Source organism: Vicia villosa, linkage group LG1, assembly GCF_029867415.1.
Source record: "Vicia villosa cultivar HV-30 ecotype Madison, WI linkage group LG1, Vvil1.0, whole genome shotgun sequence".
In the NCBI taxonomy this organism is placed as follows: domain Eukaryota; kingdom Viridiplantae; phylum Streptophyta; class Magnoliopsida; order Fabales; family Fabaceae; genus Vicia; species Vicia villosa.
This window is the reverse complement of record NC_081180.1, coordinates 83,651,688-83,664,067: the sequence shown is the minus strand read 5'-3', so window position 1 is coordinate 83,664,067 and position 12,380 is coordinate 83,651,688. Positions and strand designations below refer to the sequence as shown.

Here is a 12,380-nt window from a genome sequence, read left to right as displayed (position 1 = left end):
CTATGGGGCCCAAAGCGTTATGGCCCAAGCATCATCTTATTCCACTTCATTTATTTCACTTGCATTATCCCATCATGTGTCATCATTATTCACACTATGATTTTATTAACATGAAAAGTTATGTGAATATTACGTAGACTCATATCAACCGGTCAAGGATAAATTTAAGTCAGAAAAAAACAAAATAAGGCTCAGCCAACCACACAAAGCCACGTTAGCACTCAATGATTGAAATAAGACAAACTCAGCAAAAGTAATGGGAAAGGGACCAACAGCAAGGTGCCACGCGTACCGGTGATGCAAATGATATCAACATCACCGCGGATGCCGGAGCCAAGTTCAGATCATCTTCTCCGGCCAGCCTACGACAGAGACTGATTAAAATTTCTAGAAATCGAACAAAGTACCACTGTTCCATTCAGAATTTTGCGTAGATCACAGATCTGGTACTAGTTCCCATTGATTCTTTCTTAAACTTCCAAACCGCACACAAGCATAAAACCCTAACACCTAGCATACTCATCAGAACTCATGCTAACGGCGTGAAAATGAATCTTACGTCTCATAGAGCTCAAATACACGAATCAATCATCCAAACATCAAGCATAGCACGTAAGACTAGTCTCATTCTCTTTATCAAGATTTAACATATGCTACAAGATTATGAACAAGATGCATATGGTTTTGACGCGTTCAGATGCGAGGTTCAAAGAGTTTAGACGCTTACCTGAGCACTTCTTGGTTCAGTATGGAGAGGAAGCTGCACAAACCCTAGCCTCCGGTGATAACCGTGAACGCGCACTAAACAGTTTCTCTAACCACCGTGAAGTGAGCTTAGCCGGCTGAACGCTTTGAGCTCGCGATGAAGGTGAAGACCTTGTTCAGTATGGCATCATGATGGCAAAGGATGAACGTGATTGATGCTGAAGTTTGAGTTTGAGAAGTGGTGGCCGGAAGTAGTTAGGGGAGTTGGTTAGGGCGGCCGGAGGAGGTTGTTATGGTGGCAGGTGGTGGTAGAATGAGTGAAGGGGGAGAGAGAACCGGGGAGGAATGAGGAAAGAGAGAAAGAATGAAAGTGAGAGAGAGAGAGAGGAATGTGTAGTGTATAAGGAATGTATCGTGAGTGAATTCCCTTGAGTGAGTGAGCTTTGAACTGTTTATATAGGGTAAGTGTGAAAAGAATGGAAAGGTTTTTTGGGTGTGGGGCTTTAGTGATGTGAAATTTGCAGCAAGGTCATTTCTTGGGTGTGGGACTTGGAAGGCAATGCTTAGTGAGCAAGTATGTGCAATTGGAGCAAGCATTTTAGTGTCTTTTTTGAAATCAATGCATGCATGGGCTTTAATGGCAAGTGATAGTGGATGGTTGTATTCTTGGCTACCAATATTATGCATTATGGATCCGATATCCCTTCATGCAGCAAATGGTTAGCATGCTTCCTTCTTGTACTCATATCTTGATACATACTCCATCATTCATCTCAAACTCAGGCTCCCATTAAAGAGGCCATGGTATATATCAAATTTCATGTTGGAAATGTTTTGAGAAGAGGCCTAGAACTCATTCAACATGCGCTTCAATTTGGAGGTGCACACTTGCATAGGTGTCTGGGTGCGCGACCTGAGGTTTTATGCCTGGCAGCTTTGCCAATACGCATTTCCATGAGCGTGACTTTAGGTACCTCTTGCTAGCTCGATATGCGTCCAAAATCAATGTTGCTGGGCTTATTAGATAGAGGACATGGCAAGGAGTGGTTTAGAATCAAGCTTGTTCAAGATAGTGGCTTGTGGAGGAAGAAATTTGAGTCTGAATCTGGCCCACCATGTGTTTGTGAAAATGCCTTGCGCATGCCTTGAACTTCTGCTCAGCCAGACGCGTCATTGTGACTTGATGAGGGCACGACTTTGAAGACTTATATCTCATTCCATATTTGTCCAATTGTGCCAATTCTTGTTTCAATGGATAGAGGGGATGGCAAAGAAAAGAATGATACCAAGTTTGCATTCATGGCATTTTTGTAGAGCTCAAAAAATGGCTGGAGATTTGGCATGCCATGTGTTTGTGAAAATGCCAGGTCATGACCTGACTTGTGACCTGGAATATGACTTGGTTCAAATGAGTTTCCAGCAACTTCACACCACTTTAACTCTTCATACAAGCTTCAAATGAAAAAGTGTCCAACTACAAAGTTGTTCTCCTCCATGAGAGGAACAACTTTGATGTTGGAATTTTCTTCAAAAAATGCCATTTGCCACGTGTAATCCAATGCTGAAGTGGACTGCCCAACAAGATTTAAAGTTCCAAAATATTTTCTAAGTGTTGGAAACTTTCTATTTTTGTTATTTTCCTATTTTTGGCAACTTTTTGTCAAACTCCCGATTTTATCCATTGTTTGACTTTCCTTGCCCGATTTTCCACCAAAAGTCAATATTTGAATAATTCTTCTGATTTTGACCCAAAAGTCAGCTGTTCTGACGTTTCCGACTATTGACGAAATTCCTGATTAAATCTCCTCTAGTCAAATCCAGTCAAACAAACGCATCCACATAGTCAGTATGAGAACTCTTCCACACATAGAAGCCATTCCTGATCAAATGTTGACCCGAAAGTCAACTGGTTGACCTTGGTCAAAGAGACCCTGATTTGGGAGACCAGATGATTTGCAAGCCAGTATCCTTCAATCAATGCCTTGAATCGAGATTGAGAAAACCCTAATCCAGGAGGGCTTCCTTGAACACAGAACCACATGATTATACCCCAGTCTCCTTATTCCCTGATCAAAACCTCTTTGTAGTTTGTCAGTCTTTGAATAGTAACAATGATATGAATGCATGAATGTGAGTTATGACCTAAGTAATGTATGTACATGAACCATAAGCCATATGAATAGGGTAGGACAAATTTGGGGTATGACACCTACTAGCAAAAGTCCCAACGATTAAGAAATCGTCATAAAGATCATAAGTCCCTCGATGATCCTCAAAGTTGCCTACGAAAATATATGATCTAGTCCCTCGAATGGTTGCCTACGAAATGATGATTGTCCCTTCGAGTATTGCTAAAAGTACCTCTACCTGTTGCTTTCAACGACCTCGATGACCCTTCGATTGACCCGCACGTCCAATATAAACAAGGACTACCTACTTCTATATAGTATGGATAGTCCTAGGAACTTTAAAAAGCATAGAAAAAGACCAACTATTTAGGGTAGTGCTCTTAATATGCCTAGCTCAATTAAAAAACTTTTTTTCAATATTCTTTCAAAAACTAAGGCTACGCATTTACGCTAAAGTCCTTATGCCCTTTTTCAATTCAAAACAAATAAACATGAGCTAAGCAAATTAAGAGCCCGTAGATAACTACAGATGAAAAGGGTGCTTACACCTTCCCTTTTTCATAATCTACCCCCGAGCCTGTTTTTTTTAAAAGGTCTTTTTCTGTACTTTTTGCCTTTCCTAAAATTGGACAAAATAAAAGTCGGTGGCGACTCATGCTTACCGCAACATTGTTGCTTACGAAAATAAAAGTTAGTTCACTGAGTTACACTAGGTACGTCGACCTAACGGGTCGTGTTTATGCGTAGTATTTTTTGACTATGTCTGCATTCACAGGATGCGGAAAGTCTTCGCCATCCATAGTAGTGAGTATCATTGCTCCTCCAGAGAATATTTTCTTGATCACAAATGGTCCTTCATATGTGGGCGTCCACTTGCCCCTAGGATCACCTTGCGGTAGAATAATTCTCTTTATGACCAAGTCACCAGTCTGCTATGCTTGTTGTTTGACTCTCTTATTAAATGCCTTGATCATACGCTTCTGATACAGTTGTCCATGACAAACAGCCGCGAGCCTCTTCTCATCAATCAGGTTTATCTGGTATAGTCGAGTCTGAATCCATTCGTCTTCATCTAACTCTGCATCTTTTATGATCCTCAAAGATGGAATCTGAACTTCAATTGGTAACACAACCTCCATACCATAGACTAGTGAGAACGGGGTTGCCCCAGTTGAGGTGCGTGCTGAAGTACGGTAACCATGAAGAGCAAATGGTAACATCTCATGCCAATCCTTATAGGTCATAGTCATTTTTTGTACAATCTTCTTTATATTCTTGTTGACGGCCTCCACAGCGCCATTCATCTTTGGTCTATATGGAGAAGAATTGTGGTGCTTAATCTTGAACTGTGTGCAGAGCTCAGTAATCATATTGTTGTTCAAATTGGTACCATTGTCCGTGATAATCCTTTCGGGGATGCCATATCGACAAATAAGGTTGTGCTTAATGAATCGACCCACCATGTTCTTGGTAACGGAGGCGGATGAAGCAGCTTCTACCCATTTGGTGAAGTAATCAATAGCCACAAGGATGAAACGATGTCCATTGGAAGCAGTGGGTTTGATTTCCCCGATCATATCAATGCCCCACATTGCAAAAGACCAAGGAGCAGTCAGAACATTCAGTGAAACTGGAGGTACGTGTACTTTGTCAGCATAGATCTGGCACTTGTGGCAAGTTCTGGAATGTTGGTGACAGTCAGTTTCCATAGTGGACCAATTGTAACCTGCTCTCAGAATCTTTTTAGCCATAGTATGTCCACTAGAATGGGTTCCAAAAGTACCATTATGCATGTCTTCCATGATCTCCTCTGCTTCCTTCTTGTTCACACAACGAAGCAAGGTTGAATCATGATTACGCTTGTATAAGGTTCCATTGCTTAGAAAGAACTTGGATGCGAACCTTCTTAAGAATTTCTTGTCATTGATAGATTCCCCTTCAGGGTACTCTTGAGCCTCGAGGTATCTTTTTACTTCTTGAAACCATGGCTTTTCTTCGACCTCGTCAGTAACTATCTCGTAACAGTATGCTGGTTCGTCATATCTTTCGATAATAACTATGGGGGCCTCGTTGTCCCATCTGACCTTGAACCTGGATGACATAGTGGCTAATGCATCTGCTAACTGATTCTCTTATCGAGGAATATGTTCAAAAGTAATCTCTTCGAAGTGTGGAAATAAAGATAGCACCAAATATTTATAAGGCATGAGATTAGGATGCTTCGTGTCCCATTCTCCTTTGATCTGACTAATTACTAGGGCCGAATCCCCATATACTTCCAAGAACTTGATTCTTAAGTCGATAGCAGCTTTGAGACCCAAGATACATGCTTCATACTCAGCCATATTCAGTATAGGACGTATTGTTATCCTGTTCAAAACATAACATGCTGTACTAATCGCGTCAGCCCAGAAATACTTTGGTAGATTACCCTCATTCAGCATTGTTCTTGCCAGCTCCTCTAGAACCCGATTTTTACGTTCAACTACTCCGTTTTGTTGAGGTGTTCTAGGAGCTGAAAAGTTATGCTCAATTCCATGTTTATCACAGTATTTTTCAAAAAGAATGTTTTCAAACTCTCCACCGTGATCACTTCGAATTGCAACTATTTTGTTGTTCATTTTGTGTTGACATAATCTTGCAAATTGTGTGAAAGCTGGAAAAGTTTGATCCTTACTAGGTAGAAAGATTATCCAACAAAATCTCGAGTAATCATCGACAATGACAAAACCATAGGTGTTTCCACCTATGCTTTTAGTCCTTGAAGGGCCAAATAGATCCATGTGAAGTAGTTCAAGAGGGCGTGATGTTGAAACCACGTTCTTTGATTTAAAAGAGATTTTTGTTTGCTTTCCCTTTTGACAAGCATCACATAGATGATCTTTTGAAAACTTCATTTTAGTTAAGCCGATTACTAAATCTTTTGAGACAACTTTATTAAGTAAGTCAAAATTTATGTGGGCGAGACGTCTATGCCAAAGCCATAAGTCATCGCCCAGAGCAACTAGACACTTGGTACTAGACTTAGATACCTCATCCAAGTTTAGCATGTAGATGTTGTTTACTCTTAAGCCCTTAAACATAATGTCTCTTTTCTTAGTATGTTCTATTGTGCAGCCAGAATTTGTAAACATTACTTTAAATTCTTTGTCACACAATTGACTTATACTTAAAAGATTATGTTTAAGACCTTCTACTAGCAGCACATCAGTTATAGTAGTGGTAGAAGGGTTACCTACACTTCCTTTACCAAGTATGGCTCCCCGATTGTTATCTCCATAGGTGACATACCCCTTTTTCTTTGCTTGAAACTCAACGAAAAGAGATAGGTCTCCAGTCATGTGTCTTGAACATCCGCTATCAAGGAACCACAACCTTTCGGCAATGTCAAGACACTTTTCCTGCAATATTAATTTAAAGAGGGAGGTCCCCAATTTTCATTGGGTCCTTGGTAGTGAGTACACAATTTGTTGCACTTAGGCAACCATTGAAATACTCCTTTAGGAACTAAAATTCTCCTAAATTTGCATTTTTCAATGGTATGTCCCTTTTTGCAACAATAATGACAGGTAATATGATGAGAATATGGAGTTTTGCTAGTTGATACTTTTGGTACAAAGGTGTATTTGCTATATAAAGGAGTATACGATCTTTTGAACTTATTTGGATCAACCGCAAAAGTCACTTTTGGTTGTAGAGCCTTGTCTAACTTGGCTTTTAGATCTCTTACTTCTTTTTGCCAAATGTGACATGTCTCACAACCAAACCATGATGTAGGATCTATTTCAACTTTATCCTTTTGAATGTCTAGCATAGATTGTTTTAAAGCTTCCATATCCTTTTCGGTTTTCTCAACTTTTGATTCAAGATATGAAAATATCTTCTTATTTGAGGCCAAAAGTTTGAAAGCTTTAATTGCATCTCTATGTAATTCTTCAAAAGCAAGTTTTAGTTGAGAATGAGATACCTTATCTACGAGTTCAGGTTTAAGATGACTTACAGCTTTCTTTTTCTTGTTTTGATGAGCCATGAAACATAGGTTTGCTGATTCTTCTTCATCGCTTGATGAGCTTTCACTAGATGAATCACTTTCCCATGCTATGTAGGCTCTTTTAGATTTGTTATGACCTTTGCTTTGGTTCTTCTCCTTTTCTTTCTTAAGGTATGGACAATCCGGTTTGTAGTGACCGGCTTTCCCACAATTGAAGCAAAGACCTTTGATTTTTCCCTTGTTGTCGTCATCTTGTTTGAACATGTTTGATTGCTTTCTATAGTTGATCAAGCCTTTGTCAGAATGTTTTGCTCCATTTTTCTTTAGATATTTGTTGTATCTTCGCACAAACAGTCCCATTTCCTCATCATCGGAGTCTTCGTCATCACTTGTGTCACTATCCTTTGGCTCTCGTTTTGAGGTCTTGGAGCTCGAAGCTTTTAGAGCTATTGACTTCTTCTCTACCTCTTTCTCCATGTTCTTTTCTTTCCTTGTCCTTTTCTCATGCATGTCAAGGCATTTAAGGTGTTGTTCATGTTCCTCTAGTTTACCAAATAGAGTTGTGATGTCTAAAGTGTTTAGATCATTTGCTTCCTTTATTGCTGTAACTTTGGGTTGCCATTCCCTGTTCAAACATCTTAAGATTTTGTTAGTAGCAACTGCATTGGAAACATGTCTATCAAGAGAATTTAACCGATTTTTCAGATGAACGAATCTCTTCTGCATGTTTTCGATGGATTCACCATCTTCCATGTGGAAGAGTTCGAACTCTTGAGTTAACGTATTGATCCTAGCTAGTTTGACATCATCCGTTCCCTCGTGGGCAACTTGCAATGTGTCCCACATAGCTTTAGCTGATCTACAATGGGAAACGCGATAGTATTCATCAACTCCTAGAGCTGAGATTAGAATGTTTCTCGCTTTCCAATCGTATGCATATCTCTTTTCATCTTCAGCATCCCAAGTATTTTCTGGTTTTGGAACAACTGCACCAGCTGCATTTGTCATGGTGATCTGAAAGGGACCATTGACAATAGCTGTCCAGATGTTCCTATCAATTGCATTGATGTGGACACACATACAATCCTTCCAATAGCCATAGTTTTCACCGTTGAAAACTGGAGCTCTATTGTGAGCCCCTTTAGGTCCGGAAGCCATCTTTCCAATAAGTGTTTCACGTAGCACGGAATAAACCAGAGCTCTTGATGCCACTTGTTAGACGCTGGCCTTAGGATCTAGAGGGGGGTGAATAGATCGTTCACAGTTTTACGGAGTTAAACGACTTTTTCAGCGGAAGTGATTCTGAATCGACTCGCGTCTATTCCGAACCACTATCGAAACGATTGTATATGTGTTTAAAAACCAGTCAAAGACTTGAGGTAAGTGATAAGAGTATATGTTGCAGAATCAAAGCGTTGCTCTTATTGAAAATCAGATTAACTTTTTGTATGATGGACAATGTTTGCAATGCAGTAAGAGTGATAGAAACAAATATACAAACACTTGGTGATAATGATCAAATTGAAGGTAATTCAATGTGTGGTGGATTGTGATGTTTATGTAAGTTCTTAATTCACAATCTTAACACTCGAATCGTTGATCAATTTGCTATTATAACCAAATATGAACAGAATGTAAATGAAAAAGTAAAAGCAACAATAACACGATATTTGTTTAGGCAGTTCGTCGATCGTCCTCGCTACGACTACGTCTGCCCCCAATTCCAAATTGAAATTGGGTAATCTTTCATTAATGTTGAAAGTAGTATATACAAAGAAGATAACAAAGCGATAAACGATAAACCAGTTATGTCGATCCTTTGATTCTTCTTCCCCCTTAATCTTGAGCAAGATCAAGGTTATCCAAGAGCTTCACTTTGATTCCCTTCTGCAGTGTCTTGATTCCTTGAACTCCCCGTTCCTCAATCGTTACACTCAGCCGAATCCTCAATGAACGCCTCTTGATAAAAACCCCCAAGAACCACCCGTCATGGAGGACAAAACCCGCAGATTTTATTCACCAACAAACCCCACAAACCTTCACCCACTAGGAATCTTCAATTCCGTTCCATGGACGTTATCGAACTCATCACTAACCCGCAACGCAAGAATGACTATGTGTAATTGTGTTGGAGATGATGAAGAACGAAGATGAGAAGCATTTGTGTATCTTTCAGTCGTTGGTGTTGTGTTGAATAAAATGAGCCTTTGACAATATATATGATAGCTTAACAGTTGGAGATGAGAGAAACAGAATTTTTGGCATTCTTGATCAGTTAGGTCGACCTCTTGTAGTGCTTAGGTCGACCTAGCAGAGCTTGCAGAATTTTGCTCCCAGTTAGGTCGACCTGTTTAAGGAGTAGGTCGACCAGAATCCTCTTCAAATGCATTCTGGGGATATTTTCTCAGATTAGGTCGACCTAGCAGACTGGTATGTAAATTTCATCAATTTAGGTCGACCTAGATGATGTGTGAGTCGACCTAGCAGAAGTATGTGGATTTTTCTCCATTTTAGGTCGACCTGGGTTGACAGTAGGTCGACCTAACTGCTGGTTTTCTGCATACTTCTTGATCTGCTTGTGTTGAGTCGACCTATAGGTATAATAGATCAGCCTGTACTATCATGAGTGATCAATGCTTGCTTTTCTTTGAGTTTTCTGCTTCCGCCTTGTTGATTGAATGTTTATTTGAGTTTGCCATGAATTAAAAACATCTTTGAGTGTAATCTTGTATTCACACTAGAGTCACTTGTTTCCATCAGGACTGACTATTGGCATGCAATGACTCCATTGAAGAACATCACCCAGCTGTTTTTTATCTGCAAAATACCAAATATTACATGACAGCTTGATAATGTAGGTCATCAATTCATTGATATATAGAATTACGATGGAAACAAGCAATGACATCAACACAAACATGAACTCTCCAATTACATTGATAATTAAAATTAGAACATCACAAGCATGAGTATATGTTGATAATTTGGTCTTTACCTATTAAATAAGATAAAATCATTATTTTGAAGCATTTTCATAGATCCAACTCTTTAAATGAGACAATGAATTTATTGTTGAACCAGAACCATACCTTGACATCCAAAACCTTTTAGCATGAACTCATAGTCGAATAGATCACATTTTGGATCTTAACCATACCTTGACATCCAAAACCTTTTAGCATGAACTCATAGTCCAATAGATCACATTTTGGATCTTATTCAGCTCTGCATGACAAAAAAGCTACAATCATTTATCATAAAAGTGAAGACTGTAGAAAATAGAATCCAATGCTGGTGTATCTTAGGCTACAATACCAGAAAGAAAACTAGAAAGAAGATATATTCTCACCAATATTTATATAACATGATTTACATATCTCATTTTCAGAACACAAAAAACAATAGAAACTTCCCATAGAAGTGGAAGAAATTTGCAGTACATATAAGTATTTATAATCTCATTTTCTATTACCTAGATGCATATTGTATTGCCTTCAATGTCAGGATTGGAATAATAGTTTGCAGACCATAATTTCTACATCTTATGAATAGTGAATACATGAACAAACTTGAAGACATAATGAAAAACCTTGGATATATTTTGACATGGTCAGTTTATTGAGTTATCTTGAAGACATTATTAATCAATTAAAAAAACAAAAATTTTGCAATATAAAGCTTTCATATATAGCTTCATTCTTAAATAAATTTTATCATTAAGATATTTAATCAAAAAACAGGATTGTCATTCATGTAAAATAGAGTATCAGCACAAAGAAAACATGAGCTATCAGCACAAGCCAATCATAATGATACTTACTTTGTCCCATTAGTTCACTTAAAAGGGCCAAACGAGGCTTTCTTGGTAAAGAGCGCACACCATCAGAGAAGTTATATGTGTCAGACGGAAGATGGAATGGCGACGGAAAATGGAATGCGTGACATCAAATATGGCAAAATCTAGAGGCCTTTGGAGTAGCATTATGAGTTTGTCATCGTCGTCCATAAACAGAGGAATTATCCATAGGGGATCGTTAGAAAAGTCCATATTGGGAAACTGGATGTTGTACATCAGATTCCAATTTCCACCCTCGATCTCTAATGTCCAAATGGAATGACTAAAGGAGTCATTAGGTTGAAAGCGAATGGTAGACAGGATGGAAACTTTGTCTTTAAGTAGGCAGAGTTGAGATACAGTGTCCAAAATATAATCACTGCCCTCTTCGGGAAAAAAATTGTCAGGGAACTCTACGGCGTCATTGTAAGCCTTCCTAACATAATCATATGAAATAGTTGAATAACTTGTATCCAACCAATAGAGAGTATTGTCTAGAAATAGACCAATGCTACTTATCAAATTTTTGCTAGGAAATTCGCCCAAGTTAGTACAGGTCTGGTCCCTAAGATTATACATCTGGAAGAAAGTCCCATCACATTTTTCATATAAATTAAGAAAAACGGCAAAGAAAACATAAGCGCCCAAGTGATTCGAATAGCCTAGAGAGGGTACTAATACGTAGGATTTTGTTATTGGCCTCCAACACTCCATTTCCTTATATTTTCCAAGAGTTGGATTCCATATCATCAACAAATTAGGGTTATCCAACATATTGTTATAACAAAAAAGTCCATCAGAAACGGGTAGAGAATCTAACATCATGCCAGAAAAAAAATCAGGAAAAGGAACCTGTTCATTGAGAGTTAGATCCCAGTAGTGGAAATCACTGTTGTCATTCATATTGAGAGTATTCTCTATGTTGGAGATTGGATGACGATAAAATACTATGTGCCTGTTTTCCACTTCATCTTCATCAACATCAATTGGATATGAATCTCTTAAAACGAGAAGCACTTGTTGACTGCCTGCGAGCCTCAGATTCCTCTTACAAAAAACTGGTTCTGAAATAATACCTCTCCATTCTTGACATTCATGACTCAGTTGAACAAGCATAGTAGGAGGGAGTAGCATTAGTATATCGTATTCAATATTTTCGGCAAAAACATCGGGAACAGGGAGAAGCTGAAATTTTCGAATCATTTGGTTGGAAAGGAAGAAATGAGACGGCGCAGATTTTGTGTAGGTTAATTTTAAATTGAAATAGTTGGGCTCTTTTTTTCTACAAACAATTGAATATTTGGGCTTATGTTTCGGATCACACCTTCTAAAAATTTTAAAATATTTTTGGATTAATTCATAAAAGTTTATCCTAACGCATCAAATACTATTTTTTTTGTCTAAATTTAGTTCGGAGATGCGTCTTATCCAAGATAAATTTACAAATGCATCTCCGAAGTCATCTTTCTTTCCAAGTAAATCAAACATCCACCACATTTCTTAATAAAATAGTTCGGACATGTATCTGCGAACTAGGTGTTCGGATATACATCTCTGAATTCTTGCCTGCATGTTTCATTTGTAGAGACAAATCATATTGTAGTTTTTCCAATCCAATATAAGTTTAAATCGATTAACATTGTTGTTATTTGTTTCAAAGATTAATAAAAACAAATATTATAGAACCGACTAATGTGTTAATTAAACAAAAACAATATAA

At 38.3% G+C, this 12,380-nt stretch overlaps 2 protein-coding genes across 4 annotated transcripts; both read right to left on the bottom strand.

Moving 5' to 3' along the window:
* Nucleotides 1-629: 629 nt before the first annotated feature.
* Nucleotides 630-11,895, bottom strand: LOC131643393 (uncharacterized). Of its 3 annotated transcripts, none has more exons than XM_058913606.1 (3): nucleotides 10,646-11,895; nucleotides 9,915-10,050; nucleotides 630-9,642 (listed from the first exon to the last, which is right to left on the bottom strand). In XM_058913606.1, exon 3 carries the CDS (start codon nucleotides 7,981-7,983, stop codon nucleotides 6,244-6,246), a length of 1,740 nt encoding a protein of 579 aa, XP_058769589.1. In that variant the 5' UTR covers nucleotides 7,984-9,642; nucleotides 9,915-10,050; nucleotides 10,646-11,895; the 3' UTR covers nucleotides 630-6,243. The 3 variants fall into 3 exon arrangements, with proteins under 3 accessions (XP_058769589.1, XP_058769591.1, XP_058769590.1); XM_058913608.1 differs by having other exon boundaries at nucleotides 9,983-10,050; XM_058913607.1 differs by having other exon boundaries at nucleotides 11,513-11,895.
* Nucleotides 10,664-11,863, bottom strand: LOC131647911 (uncharacterized). The gene has a single exon (XM_058917730.1). The coding sequence runs from the start codon at nucleotides 11,861-11,863 to the stop codon at nucleotides 10,664-10,666; it is 1,200 nt and encodes a 399-aa protein (XP_058773713.1).
* Nucleotides 11,896-12,380: the final 485 nt, after the last annotated feature.